The 22803-nt window shown below is 49.0% G+C and overlaps 1 protein-coding gene across 1 annotated transcript; it reads left to right on the forward strand.

Annotated features, from left to right (window-relative positions):
* Window positions 1-3764: 3764 nt before the first annotated feature.
* Window positions 3765-4670, forward strand: LOC119435484 (E3 ubiquitin-protein ligase RNF170; the record flags this gene model as incomplete). The annotated part of the gene is made up of 1 exon (XM_037702328.2): window positions 3765-4670. A coding segment is annotated over one exon (360 nt), but the record flags the coding sequence as incomplete, so codon positions are not given.
* Between the last annotated feature and the right edge of the window lie 18133 nt (window positions 4671-22803).

The raw sequence follows: 22803 nt of genomic DNA on the forward strand, positions 1-22803 counted from the left end.
GCCTATGCAATATTATCGGCTGTAAAGTATATAATGAAATCAAAACTTAAAAAGACTATCATATTTACAGACTCGCAAAGTGTTGTGAAAGCATTGCAATCACTCTGTAAACACAAAAACCCTGTACTTAATGAGCTCTATTCCGTTCTGTGTAAAGCGTATATATCTAACCAGCATGTGATTATATGCTGGGTGCCAGGCCATAGAGGCATTGAGGGTAATGTTCGAGCAGACCAAATGGCCACATCAGTTACATATCAGGCATTACATCTCCCTACAGCTGCTGTTCCTGCAACAGATTTGAAGCCTTTCCTGTGAAAGAAACTGCGAAGCCACTGGCAACGCTTGTGGGATGCGGAAAGAAATAATAAGCTTCACTTGATAAAACCACAGTTAGGTTTCCGGCCCCCCGTAACGAAAACACGACGAACTGATGTCCTAGTCTGTCGTCTAAGAATAGGACATACATATGCCACCCACAATTTTTTGTGGGTGGCATATGGGTGGCAACCACCAACCTGTGGTAGATGTGGTGAGAGGCTGACCGTCCTCCATGTCCTCGTGGAGTGTCGGGAAGCCGAAACAGAGAGAAAGAAATATTTTCCTCAAGCGTACCGGTATCATGTGCCTCTTCATCCCATCATGTTTCTTGGTGAAGAACCGCTTTTTAACGCCAAAGCAGTCATCGATTTCTTGAACGATGTGGTCCTGAATGTTATTAGCCCATTAAGGTCGTAGCGCATCCTCTCTCCAGAGGATGCTGCTGTGATAGTAGTTTTTATAGCACATGCCTCCAGGCCCTTTTGGTTCAAGGGCTCTATTTAGGCAGTAGTGCTTCTTGCCAATTACTGCATCTTAAATATTTTAAATATCGTGTCATTCTTTTTCAATGCATTCATTTCATAGTACACCTCATGAGTCATTGCCATGATTTTAGTGCATGTATATTTTACGCACTTTACAGCGATTATTTTTAGGCCCCTTTACAGCCACGCTTCATCTACTTCTCATAATTCATCGCTCCACTGCACACTCACAAACACTGGCATGGCGCTCTTTGGCCATAACTGGCCCTTGCGCCATAAAACACCACACATCATCAAAGTACATGCGCCGAGTGACAGTAGCTTCGTATGCGCTGTGCTCTCGATGTTTACTTCGTGTTGAAGCAAGAGCCAGCGCGATCAAGGAGGAACAGGATTGATGTTAGTCTCAGGTGGGTGTAGTAAAGCCTGATTTGATCAAGCGCACTTTCTCACTCCAGTTTTTTCACGAGTTTCCGCAGTCATCGAGTGAGATGAGTTCATGTTTACCTGTGCGCACGTGACACCTTGCTTGTTTATTTAGTTAGGAAGTGAATATTTACAACTATATACGGCCGCCGATAAAACTACATTCCTTACTTCATATAGCTGTCTGCTAATTTGGTATCGCAATCGATGCTTCGCCTTTCATGCAAAACTGCGACTTTTTTTCGAGACCCGGCCACTCATCATAGGATAGCTGCTTTTTTTTCTACTAGCAAGAGACAATACAATATACAGTTAGCTTACCGCTAGCGGTGTCAACTGTGCGCAGCTAGCGCAGCCATCTTTGTTTATTTGAACCGTGTTGCCAGCACAAGTAACAAATTCTCAATACATGTGAATATTTGTCTACCACTTGATGTTTTGTCCAAGTTTCCTCATAGCAGAATTATGGTTTCTCGCATGTTCGAATTACAATCTGAAGCTATCATGTCTGGAGCTTGTGTGTACGTCGTACGTTACGAATTTTCTGACACAATTTACTTGAAAAACGTCAGTTAGTTCAACCAGCTGTATCTGCTCAGCAGAAGGCCTAGAAGAATCGGGAGTATATGCGGCACTTGAGCAAATGTGCATGCATGCATAGCGCATGCACATAACTGTTCTTGATGTGTGTGCTGTGATCGTAATAGACATTATGGTGAGCACTGTGCAAAAGAACATTTAAAGATACTTTGTGGCAAAAGGCCTTGGTATATGTCCGTAAAATGTATGCAGCATGTCCCGATAATGTCCCTCGCAGACAAGGAAAATTCGCCCAAATGGTCATGTGAGGGACGTATTCGACACATTCCTAGGATATCCATGTCCTGGCAGTGGATGTTTATAGGATATCGAACTTGCTGTGACCCTCAAGGTTCCACAATTTTTTACAGGTGGCAAATCATGCCGAACCTGACAATCAAGTGGCGCGGACGGCGCCGGCTATGCGCGGAGTGGTGATCTAGTCATGTGATGCGCAGTCTTTTCATCTGTTACGTAGATTGGTCTTACGATAACCCAGCAGCCGTAAAGTTGGTTTAGCCCTTGTGTGTTTTGGAGAAATACTGAAAAGAAAAACTTTGTATGCAATAAATAAAAGATTGCCGCAAATCACAGGTCCACTGTTTTACATCTCATTGGTATTCAAACCTCACTAATTTATGTTTCAGAGGGGAAAAAAAGCACTTCATTCTATTGAACAGAAGTTCTATTGATAAAAAAATATTTTCCAGACCTTCGTATACTGGAACTCAGCTGTAATCAGTGCTGGCATAGTAAATTGGTGTTCCTTTTAATAAAAGTAGACCGTACTGTACGCTTTGATATCTGTGTTACTGATAGCTTGATGCGTTCTTGTTATGCAGTGATAGGAGACTCCCAAGCATGTGTAGCACCGTAATTGCATTTACAAAGTTTGTAAGCATTTAATTTTGATATTTTGTTTCTAAATTTTGAATTTTCTGATATTCTATATTCGGCTTTTTTTCGTAATTTGATTCGATATTCAATTTGAAGTCTACTATGCGGTAATCACACATCCCCTACTGCTCAAGCATTCATCTGCAGCGGTCATACAGCAGTTTTACATATTTTCTGAAAATACAAGCAAACATTAAACATCCTTCTTATTCAACTATAAATGACGTGACCGCTGCCACACTCTTCCATAATCGACCTGCGAGAAAGCCGTTCGCTTTCCGTGTGAGGAACCTCAGTGAGGAAATGGGTGTTCCACTGCTTGAACAATGTCCTATGGCTCCAGCGAAACTGTTGCCGAACGGTTTTCCGAATCGTCAACCTTGTCTTGTGTTGTTGAAATAAATTCATTGTTGGAGGCTGCCGGTGAAGTGGTTGCCAGGTTAATTTTAGACTGCAAATCATAAATGTTATTTTGGATGTCCGAAACGTTTGCATCAAAGTTGTTCGGAAGTTTGAGTAGAGTGAAGCGCGATAGACAGGAGAAGCGCTACTGACAAGTGTGAACGTTTATTGGAAAATTTCGCTGCAGCAGGACAATGTGCACGCGCGTTGTAAGAAATTTTTGCCTCATCGCCGTGTTATTGCGCCTGCTCTTTTTGTTGCTTGTTTCGGGGTGTCTTGGTTTGCAGCGAAATTTTCCAATAATTGTTCACAGTAGCGCTTGTCGTATCTCTTTCGCCTTACTTTAATTGTCTCGTCTAACGTGCTTCACCGTACTCAAATATGCATCACCAACTGGCCCAATATTCTACTCTTCTGTTGCTGCGAAGACCCGCCGTGGTTTCTTAGTGGCTATGGTGTTGGGATGCGAAGCACGAGGTCGCGGGATTGAAGGCCTTGGCATATGTCCGTAAAATGTATGCAGCATGATAATTTAGGTCGCGGGATGAATGCTTGAGCATTCATCCCAGTGTTCGAGCATACACATTGTCCAGATTGCCTTGTGCTTTGGATGACCAGCGATTAGTTGTGCTGTTAAATCCTTTTCTGTGATAATTGCCTCTGCCTCTTCCCACTTTTTCGAACAGGCTCTGCCAGTTTGTGCTTTGTGAAAACAGCTACTTGTCTCTTACGCAGTGGCTGGACCACCTGCGAGATCTGCCAACGCTGTTGCGCCATGCGGGCTCCGAGTTCTTCTCTGTGGGCGGCATCATGTACATGTTCCGACTGCGCATCGTGCTCTGCTTCGTGGCCGCCATCATGTACCTCATCTCGCCACTGGACATGATTCCGGAGGCGATCTTCGGCATCCTTGGTCTGCTGGATGACCTCTTTGTAGTGCTGCTTCTAGCCATCTACGTTACCGTCATCTATCGGCGCTTCCTGGCTGCACGGTGGCAAGAGGATGCGAACTGAACCAGACTGATGACCGTGCTGGTGTGTGCTCGTACTGTGGCAATGGTTCTGTACTGTGGTTTGGCCCAAGGTTCAGCCTTGCTTCTGCAAAGCCAGCCACCTCGTGTGTGCGTGTGGATACATGTGCTTTACTTTCCAAGGAAATTGCAACAGCCCGGACACATTTTATCGATGAAGTTACGACAGCACGCTCTTAGTGTTTTCGGGGATGTCCCCTTTTATAGCGAAATTGCGCCTTGACAATTTTATGCTGCAGGCATTGTAAATTATGCGATGCTGCAGAAAAACTGCTCTGTATCTGCTCTCGGTTATAGACCGAGCACCTTGCTTTCTTGTAGCAGCATTCAGGAGCTCATTCACCCGGCAGTGATCAGATTGCCCTTTGTGTGATACTGATTTACTTGGACAGGGTATCATGCAGTGTTGACAGGCTACACACATATATGCAGGACATGCAGGCTCTGTTATAGGCTCGACATTCTGTAAAGGCCCATTCAATGAGCTGAAATGTTGCGAGCGTGGCACTTACTGTTTGTTACAAAATAAACGATTGTTATTCAAGACATTGGCCTGTCCATTTGACTGGACTGTACATTTAGCATTCTCATAATGGCGGTTCTTTGAATGCAGGGCAGCCAGCGGTGGTGCTTTACAGTAGCATAGGCCACCAGCACGGTGGTATGCCAACCAGTAGTGGTTATTCTGGTGGTAGGCTACCAGAAGCACCGAGCAAGAGCTTGCGACAACTTGGGCTACTAGTGAGCAACTTAGTAGTTGCTTGCTATGCAAATTTTAATTTGTGATTTCATTTGTTTCACTGCATCAGTGCACAACAGATTCTACAGTCTGCTACAAAAGTTTACAGACCACAATATGTAGGAAAGCGTTGAATTTCTGAGCAGCCAGTAAAACCATACGTTAGAATGTTGGTTGCATATACAGTTAAACCTGGATATAACGAATTCCTAAAAACTTCGTTATAAAGAGGATTTTGTTATATGCAGGTTCGGCACGAAAATTCGAAAAAGAAACGCTTACCGTATTTACTCGATTCTAACGCGCACCCGTTTTCCGTTTTGGTCGAAGCACTCATCCTTGGAATGTCGCACCAGGTGCCGGATGCGTGGACACGTGTCGTTTCGCACAAGCACGAGGCATCGGAAATGAAGAGCGAGCGTCACGGGATGGCGTTGTAGCGTCGTATAGTGTTACAGTAGAACCCCGCTGTTACATTCCCGGGGGCTGCGTTTTCCTGGCTGTTACGTCGTTTTCGGCCAGTCCCAGCACAGCTCCAATAGAAACCCAATGCATTGGTAACCCCGCTGTTGCGTCGCAACTGTGGGACCGTTCCCGCATCATACGTTGCGAACTGCCACCCTGCGCCGGCGCGAGCGGCCATTTTGACTTTTCATGTCGTTTGGCTTGGTGGCTTGACAATGGCATTGGCCGCCCAAAGTGCCGGGCGCAACAACTATGACGTATTTTCAGTTTCCGCAGCAAAGTATGGTCCTTGAGATCCGTATTTGCTATATAAAGATGGTGTCTATGACGCGTTGTGGCCCTAAAATTGCTTTTGGCCTGCCTGCCAGGTGGGGCTGGTCGAAACTAACATTACCACTTGGCAGCACTATCAGTGAACCCTCGCTGCCCTGTGAACAGCACTCAACCACTTTGCATCTGTCGCCGCTAATACGGGATACTGCAAAATCAGTCAGTGTCAGTGCCCCCTCTAGGCAAAATCCTGCCGACGTCCAGGGCCACAACACCATACTCCCAGCACTCAAGCAAAATGTTGTTTCAGGTTAGTTACTTCAAGACTAAGTGTTACCGCAATAACGATGTGTGCTTGTTAGTGGTGTCGTGGCTATCATTGAAACCTGTTCGCAAGGTTGCAGTGTATGTTTGGCGTCACTTATTACTTTGCGGGGGCATCGAATCTAATCCTGGACCTATGACGAAGGCCCAGGAAGAAAAGTTATATTCTGTATTTACAACAGTTCAGCGCATTCAAATTAGTAAGTTATACAAGCATTCATGAATCAGTCAAATCACCAAAGTATTGCACCTTCACATTTCGGTTAAACTCGACCTTAATTCTCTGACTAAACGAGTTGTCCAACATCGATTCCAGGGTTGAGTCAGTGACCTTGCTGAAGCTTTCAAGCAACAAAAATTAAATTATGGGGTTTTACATGCCACAACCACAATCTCATTATGAGGCCCGCCGTAGTATAATTTGGACTAATTTGGACTCCGGAATAATTTGGACCACCTGGTGTTCTTTAATGTGCGCCTAAATCTAAGTACACAGGTGTTTTCACATTTCGCCCCCATCGGAATGCGGCTGCCGTAGCCGAGATTCAATCCCGCGACCTCGTGCTTAGCAGCCCAACACCATAGCCACTAAGAAGCCACGGCGGGTCTTCGCAGCAACAGAAGAGTAGAATATTGGGCCAGTTGGTGATGCATATTTGAGTACGGTGAAGCGCGTTAGACGAGACAATTAAAGTAAGGCGAAAGAGATACGACAAGCGCTACTGTGAACAATTATTGGAAAATTTCGCTGTAAACCAAGACACCCCGAAACAAGCAACAAAAAGAGCAGGCGCAATAACACGGCGATGAGGCAAAAATTTCTTACAACACGCGTGCACGTTGTCCTGCTGCTGCGAAATTTTCCAATAAACGTTCACACTTGTCAGTAGCGCTTCTCCTGTCTATCGCGCTTCACTCTACTCAAACTTCTGAACAACTTTGATGCGAACTTTTCGGACATCCAAAATAACATTTATGATTTGCAGTCTAAAATTAAGCTGGCAACCACTTCACCGGCAGCCTCCAACAATGAATTTATTTCAACAACACAAGACAAGGTTGACGATTCGGAAAACCGTTCTCAACGATCAAATGTTTTATTTTTTGGCCTAACAGGCTCTGATCAAAGTGAAACCTGGGAAACCTCAGAGCGTCGTTGTAACTGAATTCTGTTAAAGCCAGCTTGGCATCACAGTTTCAGTAGCCAGGGCGCACTGATTGGGGCGTTTTAAGCAAAGTTTTATGGGCTCACTTTTGTCGGGGTCGGTGTACGCGTACGCGGTTTAATCATCAGCATTGGCTCGAGCGTCATCGTCTTCTTCTGCAGCTGGCTCATTGGCGTGCCTCGGGTTGCGCTCGTGCCATGGCTCAGCGCATTCGTGGTCGTCTTCTTCTTCCACAGCTGGGCCGAGCTGGCTCCGTTGCCGCTGATCATTTCAGTGTGGAATTCTGTCGTGGAGGCCGCGCTTACAGGGGTATGAGCCATTGCTTAAGGGGGTATGATCCATTCATTGTCTTACGTGACGGACTGATTTAGTTTTGAAGCAATTTATTTCGAAGAATCACCAGCGGCAATGGCGGGCGAATTCTGCTAACTACGCCGCCGAGCTAACTTGAGACATCGAAAGCAAGAGACAACAGCGACGAGCAGAGATCGTACAACGCAACAGAACTAGGGAAGGGAAGGAAAAGTGAGGCATAGGAGGCTATGGTCACACACGACAAGCTTCGCTTATCCCCATTTTCTCGACGGAAATGGCTGGTGATCTTTTTTCTTCAGAGCAACGGTGACTAATCATTGTCAGTTTTTTTTTACGATAAAGAAGAAAGTATTTTAAGTCACGGCTATAACTGAAAAACACAATTTTCTGCGTTCGCCGCGACTGCTCATAGGCTGTTCGTGATGTGGAAGTTAGCAAAAGCGCGAAGACGGTGACCGCATGAGACTCATGCTTAACAGGCTGGTGATTAGCAATGATACGTACATGTGGGACACTGAATTGAACCAAGCAGTTTCTGTATGGCAGGTTGCTGGAAATTGACAAACTTCCCGACATCCGCAGTCCGCTTGCTCTCGGTCATCACGTGCACAGAAATTGCTCAGCTTTACATTTCTGTACACAAATATCAGAAGCATGATACTAAAAATCATCGCTCCTTTCGTTTATTATTGACTTGAGCTCAGTGTCCCTATGTGATGCAGGTTCTTTCTTCCTTCATTGTTTCATGACGGTTCCCTGAGGACTCCGAGAACCCAATTGAGGGACAAAGCCATTCGTTCCAAAACGCACACGAAAATTTTTATACAACTAGTGTAAACAGAACACTTGAAACTCAATGAAAATTCACAAGAAACAACATACACTCAGAGCTATAAAAGTAACAACAGCACTGAGTTAAGGCAGATCACGCGTGTAAGCGCGCGTGGCAGTTCGACGTGGATGGGCAGCGGCGAAACGACGAAAAAAGCGGCGTTTGTCTCACAAATGTCGATGGAGTTTACCGACGAATGGGCGACCCCGAGCAGGTGTTTGGTGGTTGCGGCACCACATACCCGAGCACACAAGTGTTGGGACCCTCTCGCATTTAACCTTCGGGAAAAAGGGGAACGTAGGGGTTGAGCCGATGCGGGGTGTTTGGATCTTTATGGCCCCTCGGGGGAGGCAGCACATCTCTTTGACCTCTACTTCTGATAGACTGACCCACCTGGAAGAAATCGGCCTTATCCTGTCACCCTCTTCAATCTTATTTCTTTCTCTCTCACGTTTTTAAACTTACCTGTCTTCTTTTCACGTCTCCTCACTCCACATTTTCCGGCGGCAAGGGAAATGTGTGTCGTAACCACCATTGGTTATGCATATTGGGTTGTAGCAGAGTTGTGGAACTGGCGCATTCGGAACATAGTTTCTTCGCGCCCCCTGTAGGGCTCTGTGCCCTGCAGGGGCATCTGCGTCAGCAGGCGTTTGTGTGTTGCGACACCAAGTACCCGAGCACATGAGCGTTGGACCCTCCACGTCTAACCGCGCGCGCCTTAACCGTGTTCGGGAAAAGGGGGAACCTGGGGTTGAGCCGATGCCGGCGTGTTTGGACCTTTACAGCCCTTCGGCAGAAGCAACATAATCTCTTTGGCATGTGCTTCACGTAGACGGCACCCCCGGACTGACCCATTCGGGGGAAATCGGCAGTCACCTTTTCCGGTCCTCGTCTCCACGCTCTTTATCTTTACACGTCTCTTTCATTACTGTCCTGTCTTCTTTTATCTTCTATTTACTTCCTTTCTTTGGTGACAAGAGTTAACCTTGTGCAGATAACCTGTTTTGGTTATGTCGTATGTGGTTATAGCAGCAGTGTACAGCTGAGGTCGGCGGGTCTTTCCTTAGGGAGCTCCTAGCTGTCACGTCCCTTTGTTGGGATCTGTGGTTGGCGGCGGGCATCGCGGACGAATTAATAAGGATTTTATGGCATCAGCTTCATTCCTCAAACAGGATTCACCTTTTTTTCCAACGTAAAGAAATATTTCTCCGCTATCATGTCATCCACAGCGAAAACCCCGAAAAGAGTGTTCGAACCGTTTCCCCATTTATCATTGCCAAGTGTCTCACCGACGCACTGGGTCCCGGCTGCAAAGTCACAAAAATGTCTAGCGGCGACCTCTTGCTTGAGGTTCACGACAAGCTTCATTATGGAAATATCTGAAAGCTCGTGACATTTGGTGACATTCCAATCACAGTGTACAGCAATATGATCAATGAATACATCCAGAGATGTCATTTCAGACAATGATCTCTTGAGCTTGAGTGAAGAGGAGCTTCTAGATGGCTGGAAGGACCAGAAGTGCAGCGAATAATCATCAAGCGTGAAAACAAAGAAATTCCAACAAAGCATTTGATACTCAGCTTTGCAACGAGTGCACTGACAGATTCTCTTAAAACCGGGTACACAAGGACATGTGTAAGGACATGCATTCCCAACCCACGTACATGCTTCAGTGCCAAAGATGCGACCATGGGCTCGCAAAACTGCTGAGGCCGACTGACCTGTGCGAATGTGGAGACAGTGAACGCAACTCTGACAACTGTAGTGGTACGCTACACTGTCCGAAACTGCAATAGTGAAAATGCAGCAAGCTCGCGATCATGTCCTATGTGGAAAAAAAAGGAATAACTATCAAAATAAAAGAACATTCTTTCCAAAAAGCACGGAAGCATGCTTCATAATAAATCTCGGGGTATGCTCATGTGGCGCGTAGGGGGGCAACGCTGCAGCAGATTCCGGCATCTACGCGGTCCACAAAGAGTGTGGCCGTACGTGCCACCCTTGGTGACAGCAGCCAGTGCTGCTTCGCCGTCCCTGAAGCAGGGCCCATGACCTCCAGGTCGGTATAGGTCCATGCTTCGTCTCTTGAAGCGAGGCTTTCACGACGAACACGCTACTCACTAGAGCGGTCGTCCAGCGTCTAGCAAGAGGCAATGACACTACTCCTAGCCAGACGGCGCGCCATGCCGAAGGACCGCTGCAAGAAAGACAAACCCAGCATTACGGTGCCCAGAAATGGTCCTGTAAGCTAAGCGACCTTAACCTCTTCTTAGACACACATCACAATCTTTTTAACCTAGATACTGAATATTACAATGGAATGTCAGGGGTCTTCTGCGAAACCTTGAGGTTAAAGAACTCCTACATAAGTTTAACCCAAAGGTGCTGTGTGTTCAAAAGACACACCTTAAATCTACACATACAAACTTTCTCCGACAATACGCCATTTACCACAAAGACTGCGACGACGCTATTGTATCGTCTGGCGGTGTTGCAATAATAGTCGATAAGGGAGTTGCCTCTGAGCAATTATAGCACCAAACGTCCCTTGAGGCAGTTGCAGTTCGAGCAGTGCTGTTTAAGACGTTAGTGACAATTAGTTTGTTATATATCCGTGCTAGTTCTCAACTATTGAGAACAGACCTCCAGACTTTATCTATGCACTTCCTGAAACCCTATATACGTAGTAGTTCCAGGAGATTTTAACGCGCATGATGGCTGAGGGGCGCCTAATAGAACATTTCCTGTTATCCTCAGGGTTACTTACAAGAAGGAACCTACTTTCTACAGCCTTACACACACATTTTTATAGATAGAGCTAACATAGTGTCGAGTGCGTTTATGTCGTATCTGTAGTGGAGCGGTATTAGGAACCCATATAGAAGTGACCATATCAGATTGTTTAAACCATACAAAACAGGATTAATGCTGGCCCACATGCTCCCAGGTGGAAGCTCGACTCAGCCGACTGGGCGCGATACCGACCGCTCACGTATTTACTTGACCTGGATGATATCTGTACACTTAATATTAATGACGCAGTGGTATACTTAACAGCATTTCTAGTAGATGCAGCGTGGATATGTATCCTAGAAACGAATGGGTCGCCTTCAAAACGTGTTCCCTGCTGGAATGACGAGTGCAGGGAAGCACGCAGAAAGCAAAATAAGGCTTCGAGTCGCCTTCGTGCTTCACCAACTACGACAGCGATTCAGAAAGTTATGCCTCCAAGCCCACTACTTTTCCAATAGTACTGAAAAATTTGGACTCTTTATCATTAATGTACTGATGTTTAAGCTATAGAATTCCACTTGCCTTATCTTCCTATCTCTTCTCGTTCAAGAGTAATCGAGCAATCCATGACATCCAGTGGTGACGTCCGGTTGAAACAGCGGGTTTTAATTGAACTGTAATTGAATTGTAATGGACTCCGGAAGGCTGTGCGCCCATCAATATTCATCGCCGTCTGACTGCAGTTTTTGGTGATGCCTGTGTTGACGTCAGCACTCTGCGGAGGTCGCAAGGACTGTGAAAGACCAAAATCCAGCCGCATCAAATCTCCACAGAAGCCGCCGTGCCAGAAGGGACAGCTGACAAAAAAAAAAAAAATCGGAGCCTTTCTACTACTGTGAAGATGGAAGCCAGCGAAGCTGTGACTATGGTGGGTCTGCTGTAGTGAATATTGCTATAATCAATTTATATATTATTATTGACTATATTGAGTGTCTTCGGCATGTTCGTCAAAGAGCAATTAAGGACACCGGCGTCTTGTTTTCGCCCGACGCGATGGCCAAGAATTGCGTTTGCTGCGCCAAGTACGCCCGCGATGCGCTCCGTATCACGGGCCCGATCTTCTGCGGAGGACATGGTGGTAGAAGAGAGGTAGCCAAAAGGCCCAACCACAAGGAACGGATTTCCGACGGAATTTTCGGCCGTCGGCGCCGGCCGGCGGCACGCGACGGCGGCCGGCGGCGTGGAGAACAATGCGCCGCCGGTCGGCGCACGCAAGACCGAGCAGGCCAGACTGCAGCGCTGACGGCGGAAGTGGCGGTAGACGCAGGAGACAAACAAAATATGCCTCCGAGATGGTGCACCGTGCCATGTGAGTGAGCTCGGAGGCCATTTACAAGCGAGCTTCCGGCGTTGTCGTCCGCGATGCCTGTGCCTCGTCTGCGTCCCAAACAGCCGATCGCTCGCGCGTGCTCCGGCCATTGCAAGTGGTGCAGCTTTGTACGGTATCATAGATAATGATGTTTACTCTTTCCAGACAGGGACATGCAAGGAACGCCGAAGTGCACACTTAGGGCCCGTCCACGTTACCGGCACGCCAACTCGCCGTTCGCGGGTCGCCGTTTGACGGTGGTTTCGCTCGCGAGCGGCGAGATTTCCTTGCCGTAGACAGGATGGGACCGGGACCCATTTGTGCTGCAGCTGTACAGCGAAGTGGCCAATCAGTGACCGAGTGGTGGTCACCCTGGCACCGACGGCAGCCTCACCGCCGCTGATCGTTCGGCGGCGCCGATATCGTCGCTAGGCCTTCTCGGCTCACTCGAAAGCTTAAGTGACGGCGCTTCGGAATGAATCACCGACGCTCACCAGCCGCGATATTTTCTCACCGTTGTCGTCGCTCTTCGCTATAATTATACACAAAGAAGAAAATGCGCTGATATTAGCGGAGCCGTTGGCTGTGATGCGGGCACAACAGAGCCGGTCGTCTGCCGCCGGTAGCCGCGTGCACTGTAGCTGAGCTCGACAAGTATCGGAGCTCTCGTTCGTGTTTAACGTTCGACAGCGGATATAGTTTTTCATACAATGTAGAATTTACGCGTCACGTTATCTAGCGGAAAGTATTTTTGCTAGGAACAGAAGCTGCTGGTGATGCTATCCATGCTATGCGACCGGTGCTACGTTTTTCAGCACAGACAACCAGCGTATATGTTTGCACTAGAGCTACGGACAATTTTTATGAAGTTTTAAAATTACAAAAAGTCCTTGCTTAGTAAAAACAATTGTTCTGTTAGCGCAACATTTTGCAAACTGACCGGCTAAATTCGGGGCCAAGGATCTGGCCACATTGCGCCACGCTTGAAATACGTCGACGCCGAGAGTCTCTTGTGGTTGAGAGCCGTCAATGAGCGTCCACGCCGCGTGCCGCCGGCCGGCGCCGACGCCGAAAATCCGTCGGAAATCCGTTCCTTGTGGTTGGGCCTAAACGGCGCCGCTTCGTCAATGCGCCGCGCTGACGCGACGGCTCTCGAGTTGGCGCCGCTTTGCGTAAGGCGGCAGCAGGGGTAATCTGGGCTCATCTCTCTGCTCCGGCGTACTTGAAAGTACGTAGCCGGCGGGCGTCGCGAGCATTCAAAGTGTATTAACGCGATAGCGTAAAGGGCCCCGTGTCGCAGAAAATCCGGCGTGAGCGTGGATGTCGCAGTCCGTGGCGGAGAAAATCGTCCCGAACCACCCCGACCGCGCCGTCGTTCCGCGTGGCGCGATGTGCGAGTACAGGAAGAAATCCTTCCGAACCACCCCTACCGCGCAGGCCCTCCGCGTGGTGCAAGGTGTTAGTGAACAAAAAGTGAATTTCTTGCAGTGAAATCCGCCAGAAAAATGTTAAAGTACGACTTTACCACAACCTATAGAGATGGCGGCGTCGGACTGCTATTTGAATGCACAAGAAAACATCATTCTGTTACGAGGAAACTCTAACACAAAGCCTTTTTGCCAGCATTTCTACCATACCAACAGCGGCGCGCTCGGGTATGCTACTTGCGAAAATCTTATCCAGATGACGCTCGCATCATCGGCAGATCAAATTGGGACTTGGCCTACTCTTTTAGGGGCGAAGCACCTTAGGCCGATCCTTGTCCCTCGTCGTCGTCCGTAGCTCTGGTTTGCATGGAGACCGCTAGGGGCGCTGCGGTGTACAAGGGCTATATAAGCGCTGTCTATACTGTACCACGGCCGGACTCGACTCCACCCTCCGCGCTCCCTTACGGCCTTTGCAATGATGGATGCTGCCGCCTGTCGCCGCAACTCTGTGGTGGCGCTGTTAGCTCACCGTTGCCGCCTCCGCAAAGCGCGTTCACAGATGCGCTCCGGCACCAGCAACATCTGTGCAATTCCGGCTGTCAGACGCAAGTTATCTCGAATTTTAAAGCCTAATCTGTATTCAGTAATCAGTAATTTATAATCAGTAGTCAACACCATAGCCTCATACGATGTGAATAAACGGCTTACAGCCTCTGTTTGAAGCCGCACGCCTGTAGCAGACGACGCTCGAAAGATTAAAGGGGAAGGTTAAGCCAGCATCCACAAATATTGAATACAAATGTCGTTACTTAGGAAAAATTATTATCTCAGTACATGCACTTCAATTTATAAGAGAGGCGCAAATACTGCGAGGCTACAACAAAGGTAAAAATTTTACAGGTACAAACTATTTATTTCCTGATCAATACAGTGCACTCTTGTACATTTTGGTGCCAACAACCTTCACATCACGTACAATAAAGCCTAAAATATTCTCTGGTGGCTTATGCACATAAGCAACTGGCTTTTCATTTTTTTGGTTAATCTTTGTGTGATTTACTAAAAGTAGTCGGACAAATTTGTCAGCAATCACACCAGCTGTGCGCCTGGCGTGACAATTGCCAACATCTGGGCAGTTCAAGATGCGTGATTGTTCATGGTACAGTGCAAGGAGAAGTTGCAGCACTTCATGCACTTTTATTCGCGGAAAGTGCTTCGCAGCCGTTTCAAAGAAAGCCGCAATGTTGTCCAAAAGTGCCAAAAACATGCGATTTTGGTGAAGCGTACACTTCGCCGGTAGTGTCGACAGGTCAGATTGTTGAGCGTGATCATAACCTTTTGACGAAAGGAAGCGCCAAATCTAACACTCTCTGACAACTTCTTCTGAATAACAAGGTCGTTTACTGCCATAGACTTGTATCTAGAAAAACAGCCTTTGTCTCACGTTTCTGGGAATCACCAACGATCTTTTTGACGGCAATATAGTGTTTGTCGTCGTTGTCCTCTTTCATCTTTTCTTTCTCTATAGAGAACTTTCTCAGTAGCCCCCCGCCCTTCGAGCGCTGGTAGGCAACTTGAGCCCGAAGCCTTTTCATCATGACCAGATAGCGACTAGCTAGGTAAGCGTGGTTACTGGTGGTTTGTGGAAGCACTTTGTCTCTCCTCGGTTACCTCCTCCCTGGCACCAAAATATTAATGAGCAGGCAACAGCGACTCTGCTTTTCGCTTTGATGAATTCCCAGGAGCTGGGGGGTCACGACACGCAGGGTCCTTAAGCGGTCGCTTTGCAGCTGTTATTATGTAGGACGGATAGAGTTCGAAGATGGTCGGTACAGCTCCCACAAGCAACTTCCGTATTCGCCATCCGGGAACATAATCACTCTCATTGAAGTGTTTTTTTATGATCAATCAATCAATCATTTTATTATTATACATTAAAACAGTTACAAAGTAATAGTAATACAGAAGGAGGTCCCAAAGTAAAAACTGTCAGGGGGACCTCCTTATTTGCTACACACTACAGTTTACCGTTGATGAGGACTTGTCGTTGATGACGAGATTTTCACGGGAAATGTTTTTTCGCCACTTAGAACACAGTTCCGCATCGCTAGGAAATTGGTGAAATGAAAAAACACCCGGCGTCTTCCCCTGTTGAGATTTGCAATATGGCACACAACAGTACACCATGAATACAGTGATCGCGTTTGAGGTAGAAGGAAGGAACGACGCTTTCACGCTTGCAACGATTCCGCGGAGAAAGCGCACGCATTCAGCTGGAAAACATGGCACACAGTAGGTCACACGAGGGATCGGCGACATAGACATGCTGCTTCAGACGCCGCCGTCAAGAACAGAAGTGGTGAAGTAATTGCGCCCACAAAAGCAGACCAAGCAGACCACACTCATGTCGTGGGCATCAGCGGACAATTCTAACGAACGTTGTGCGCACAAGAATCTCACCAGTCGGGACACCAGCATAGAACAAAGAACAAATTTGACAGCATTTACTGAATAAAATGGCAGCAGCAAAACCAAGCCCGCGCAAGTTCCTATGGGTGTTCTGTGCGCGCGCTACGGTGACTACCCGCGCGACCCTTCGCTCCCACGGACACGGTTAAAGTCCCTAAAAATTTTTTTTTAGGGACTTTAGACACGGTGAGGTGGTAGCGACCTCTTGCGGCGAGCCATCGAGCAGCTCGTCAGAAAAAATTACATTGACTCCCGTCGCGTTGCAAAGGCCGTAAGGGAGCGCGGAGGAGAGTCGAGTCCGGCCGTGACTGTACACATGTACAGTGCTCACGGATTCAAACGCGACAGGCAAATTTTGGTTAGCAACCTCCTGTGCAATTACTCGAGACCATCATGCCATGTTGCTTCGAATCTGGGGTCACGCAAGGTGACGCGAACGCTTATCTAAGCGTACGAGTAGCGATTCGCCGATGTCACACAAACTACCGACGGTGGAAACAAAAGCATGAGCATTGGTTAGGCCTAAATTGTCGCGTTTCAATCCTTGAGCAGTGTACAGTTCATATATGTATAAGTATAGCTCTCTCTCTTCCTCTCTCCTCCTCTATATATATCTCTATATATATATATATATATATATATACGGGGGATTCACGGTTACCCGAATGATCCCCCGGTGCTTCGCCCACTCATTATCATTCACTTCGTGCATATGCGGTGAATTTTTTGGACGCACGCGCATCGAGGCAATAGCAAACAATAAGACAATAAAAAAGGTCCTAAGGCCTTCACAAGACGACTTATATTGCCCCTGGAAAAACGACTTCCCACAATGCATTTCTGTTTAAAAGTGAAGCCGACTTTAAGGGGATCGGTGTAAGCTTGGTCTTTGTAACCTGGCTTTCCCACGTTCTGTGTTGCAGTGAAACCGACTCAAAGTAAAATGCGATGTGAACGGGTCCCGACACCGCTATCGCGTTCTCCTCTTAAAGGCGAAGTTTAAGTGTCCTCCAATTTTTTACGTACGACTTTTGAGACAGAGCTTCGCGTCATAGGGCCGTACACCAGGGAGGTCTTCAATACCACTGAATCGCGCGGATTTACGCATGCAGCGTGACTTCAGATGCGTCGTTTATTCCTTGTTCATCTGATCGTTGTGGAAGGGGGTTTATTAACACCGGACGGCAGGCGGAACTATTGCACGACGGGCACAAAGACAGTCTCAGCCGGCGTCAGCAGCTCGCGATCTACGCTCGCACCTACAGCCAAGACAGAGTCCCACTGGTGAGTCCGTTGCTTCATCCCCACTATACCCCGGCGGCGAAGGGAAGCCATCCTGGCGACTCAAGGCGACGTGAGAACAAGGGGGTCATGATATGGCTTTAGGCGGCTCACGTGGGCCACTTGGCGGCCAAGACAACGCTTGTCGGAGGTTGGGTTGAGCGGCTCAATGACATAGGTGACGGAAGATGGGCACTCGATGACGCGATAAGGGCCTTGGTACTTGGGGGCAAACTTAGGAGTCAGGCCTGGGGAATGGAACGGTATGCGGAGCCATACGAGGGAGCCGACGGCGAAAGCTTGTTCAGTGAGATTGTGGTCATGGCGATCTTTCTGGAGGGCTTGGTTGTCTGAAGTAAATGAACGGGCCAGCTGACGACACTCTTCAGCATATTGAGCCATTTCAGAAACTGGGCTGAATTCGGAGACGTCCGGACGATACGGCAAAATGTTGTCGAGAGGGGTGCATGGTTCGCGGCCATATAAAAGAAAGAATGGGGAAAAGCCGGTGGTCGACTGTGTCGCGGTATTATAAGCGTAAGTGACGAACGGAAGAACGACATCCCAGTTAGTGTGGTCAGAAGCAATGTACATGGACAGCATGTCTCCCAGCGTTCGGTTGAAGCGCTCTGTCAGTCCGTTGGTCTGTGGGTGGTAGGCTGTAGACGTGCGGTGAACTGTACGGCATGAACGAAGGAGCTCCTGAAGGACATCGGATAAAAACACACGCCCTCTGTCGCTCAGTAGCTCGCGTGGTGCGCCATGGCGGAGGACGAAATGACGTAAGACAAAGTTCGCAACATCACGAGCACCAGCCGAAAGAAGCACGGCTGTTTCCGCATACCTCGTTAGGTGGTCCACTGCCACAATGACCCATCTGTTACCAGCGGCAGAGCACGGAAGTGGGCCATAAAGATCGATTCCGACACGGTCGAAGGGTCGTGCAGGACACGGTAAAGGCTGCAGGAGTCCGGGCGAATGGGGAAATGGTTTCCGTTGTTGACACAATTGGCAAGACCGAATGTATTTTCGGACGTAGGTATATAGTCCACGCCAGTAATAACGTTGGCGGAGCCACTCATACGTTTTCAGCGCACCAGCGTGAGCATGTTGGGGGTCAGCATGAAAGTATGCGCAGACATCGGAGCGCATGTGGCTAGGGATGACAAACAGCCATTTACGGCCATCCGGTCTATAGTTGCGACGATATAACAGTTCGTCCCGTATCGCGAAATGCGTGGCTTGGCGGCGAAGTGCACGGGGGTGTGCAGAAGTTGGCGGTGCGGAAAGAACATTCAGGAGAGAGGTGATCCAGGGGTCTTTGCGCTGTTCAGATGGCATGTCTGTGGTGGTCAGAGCAGCCAAGGGAAAGGCACCAGGTGAATGCGGCTCTTCAGCCGATTTCACGGGAGATCGGGAGAGAGCATCAGCGTCAGAGTGCTTTCGCCCCGACCGGTACACCACGCGAATGTCAAATTCTTGCAGGCGAAGAGCCCAACGTCCAAGGCGACCAGAAGGATCCTTCAGGGAAGCCAACCAACACAGAGCGTGATGGTCAGTCACCACGTCGAAAGTGTGGCCGTATAAGTATGGACGAAACTTGCTTATTTTTCGGTTTTTCGGTTACTGAGTAGTTGGATTCCGTCTTAGTGAGGGCACGGCTAGCATAAGCTACAACATACTCGGAAAATCCTGGTTTGCGTTGCGCGAGTACTGCACCAAGACCGACACCGCTGGCGTCCGTGTGTACTTCGGTTGGCGCAGTCGGGTCGTAGTGGCGTAGAATGGGTGGTGAGGTAAGCAGATGCCGTAATGTAGTGAAGGCGTCGTCGCAGGCTTGAGTCCAATTTGATAGGTTACCAGGGCGAGCAAGTAGCTTCGTAAGCGGTGCCATGATGGAGGCAAAGTTCCGGACAAAGCGACGAAAATACGAGCATAAGCCCACAAAGCTGCGCAGTTCTTTTAGTGTAGTCGGCTTAGGAAACTCCGCGACGGCGCAAAGTTTGTCAGGATCAGGAAGAATACCGTGTTTTGACACTACATGACCCAGTATGGTGAGCTGGCGAGCCCCGAAGTGACACTTCTTCAGGTTGAGTTGAAGGCTTGCGTTGGTAAGGCATTGGAGAATCGTGCGCAGACGGGCGAGATGTGTAGCGAAATCGGGGGCGAACACGACGACGTCATCTAGATAGCAGGACAGATCTGCCATTTTAGACCGCGTAAAATGCTGTCCATCATTCGCTCGAATGTTGCAGGCGCATTGCAAAGTCCAAACGGCATGACTGTGAATTCGTACAGGCCATCTGGTGTGACGAACGCGGTCTTTGGACGGTCACAGTCGGCCACCGGGACTTGCCAATAACCCGAACGCAAGTCGAGCGATGAGAAGAATTCGGCGCCTTGTAGACAATCGAGGGCGTCGTCTATGCGAGGAAGAGGGTAAACATTTTCTAGTAATTTTGTTGAGACGCCGGTAGTCCACACAAAACCTAATGGAACCGTTTTCTTCTTAACCAGCACAACGGGGGATGACCAAGGACTACAGGAAGGCTTGATGACTCCACGCTGAAGCATGTCGTTAACTTGTTCCGTAATTATACGACGCTCCGCTGGTGATACGCGGTAAGGGCGCTGGCGCAAAGGGTGTTGGATCCGGTCTCAATTCTCTGAACAACGTGTTCGTTCGGCCTAATGACGCTTGAGGGAAGTCAAAGAGCTTCTGAACTCGTTGAGAAGGGAAATAAGCTGCGCACGTTGATCCGGAGCGAGGTTACTGTCGACGGCAGGGGAAAATACATCCGAGGACACGTCATCGGATGCAAGGGGAGGTGTCAGCGCGTTCAGCTCAGTGTTCGGAGTGGGCTCGTAGGAATCAATAGGCACGATTACATCATCGTCGACTGACTGAACGTGGCCAAGCGTCTCATTACGGCGCAACGTGACAGGGCATGAGGTAGCGTTGGAAATAAGTATTCCGGAGGCATCCTGGTGAAGTGCTAGGACGGCAAATGGCAGCGACGCATGGTGACGGCGACTGAATACGTCAGACGGCGTGAAGAGAACTGTAGTTTCAGTAAGGGCAGCACAGCAAACAGGAACAATGACGGCACTGAGAGGGGGCAGGTCAGTGTCAGCAGCCACGACAAGCTTGTCAACACCAGACACGGGCATATGGACCGAAGGTACATCGCCAAATATAGACAGTTCAACCTGAGCGTGAGCGCAGTCTATAACAGCGTGATGGCGCGACAAGAATCCACCCCGGATCACATCATGAGAACACGAAGTCAACACAATAAACTCAATGGTGTACAGTACGTCGCCAATGACGACCTTAGCCGTGCATGCCGCAATCGGATGGATTCGCTGTGCGCTTGCAGTACTGAGGGAAAACGATGTAGGTGGCGTTGTGACTTTACGAAGTGTGCGGCAAAGTTTCTGACTAATGACAGATATAGTGGCCGGTATCGATGAGCGCAAGAGTTCGTACACCTTCAACAAAAGCTTCGACAACGTTGGCTGGGGACTAGCGAGGACTTACACAGGTCGACGACGACGCAGCTCGTGCCTCCGGAGCTGCGGCAGTCAGTTTTCCGTCTCAGCGGTGGGTCGGCGACGCATCGGTGACAAAGAACGGCGGCGTGGCGAGGGTGAGCGACGGACGCAAAGGGTTGAAAGTTCGAGTCAGTCTGGGGGTCTCGTGCGTATACCTCAGGTGGCGCGTCTTGTGGAGTGTAGTACCGGGGGCGGAATGAATAGTCGCGGTATCGTAGTGCCCCGAGGCAGCCGCGAAGCGCCTACGACAGAAGCGTGCGACATGACCGGGAATTCCGCAAACGTAGCATATCGGTCGATTGTCGGTAGTGCGCCACGGGTTGACGATGTGCTGCTGTGCACCAGGGAATGGCGCCGGTGGCTGTCGGAGAGGTTGAGAGGCCAACGCTGGCGGTCGACGCGGAGGCTTGCAGCGGCAGCCGCATACGTGAGTGGTGCGGCAACAGGTGGCGGCTGAGAGGCGGACGGCAGCACCTCGGAGACCTGCTCCTGAATGACTTGTCTGAGAGACGGTGCGAGATTGTGCGTAGGCACTTCTGGGGTCGGCAGATACGATAAACACGAGATCTGCCGTGCCACTTCCTCACGCACATACTCTTTGATTTGCGACAGTAGCGTCTCGTGATCACCTCCGATGGTTAAAGCGGGAGGGAATCGTCTGGTGTCGTCGGCCGCACTAAGACGCGTTGCCTACGGAGCTCGTCAAAGCTCTGGCACAAGGTTGTAAGCTCAGCTACCGTGCGTGGGTCCTTTGCCAGAGCATTGAAAGGCGGCGTCGTCAATGCCTTTCAAGACGTGCTTTTATTCTCCTGCTCGGGCATAGATGGATTCAGGCGCTTGCACAAGTCGATGACGTCTTCTATGTAACTGGTGAAATTTTCACCTTGCTGCTGCGCACGCCCACGGAGGCGCTTCGGCGCGGAGCTTGCGCACGGCGGGGCGGTCGAACACGTCTGCGAAGCGTCGCTTGAACTCACTCCATGTAGCGATGTCGGACTCATGGTTGTGGTACCACAGGCTTGCGACGTCTTGAGGTAAAACGACACATTCTGCAGTTTCGACGGGTCGTCCCACTTATTGTTGCCGCTCACCTTTTCGAATGTGCCAGCCAATCTTCCACATCGTGGTCATCTGTACCACTAAGAAGGGAGGGTCGCGCAGGCGCAGCGCGCCGGTTACGACGACCTGCGGAGATGGGCGGTGGCTTGGGAGACTTCGTCAGGCATTGTCGGGGCAGGTGGTAGCGTCCGACTTCGGAGTTCCAGGTTTGCAGACCCCGCACTCCACCCTTTGGAGGGGGTTTATTAACACCGGACGGCAGGCGGAACTATTGCACGACGGGCACAAGACAGTCTCAGCGGCGTCAGCAGCTCGCGATCTACGCTCGCACCTACAGCCAAGACAGAGTCCCACTGGTGAGTCCGTTGCTTCATCCCACTACAGTTGTATTTCTTTATTTTAGGGATAGATTGGTTCTGAGAACTATACGGTGACTAATGCGTCATTGCCAAATGAATCACTCTTGAAAGTATGGCTTTGTGGGCTAGTTGGTTAGATATATCAGAGGGGGCCATAGCGCTAGAAGACATGGACAAGAACGGAAAACAGGACGAGCGCTAACTTCAACTGACTGTTTATTTGCAGAAACCCCATATTTGTAGGCCCGCACACAGAAAAGGCCCAATCACCGCACATAAAAACCTGCCGCGTCCAG

Source organism: Dermacentor silvarum, unplaced genomic scaffold, assembly GCF_013339745.2.
Source record: "Dermacentor silvarum isolate Dsil-2018 unplaced genomic scaffold, BIME_Dsil_1.4 Seq745, whole genome shotgun sequence".
NCBI lineage: Eukaryota > Metazoa > Arthropoda > Arachnida > Ixodida > Ixodidae > Dermacentor > Dermacentor silvarum.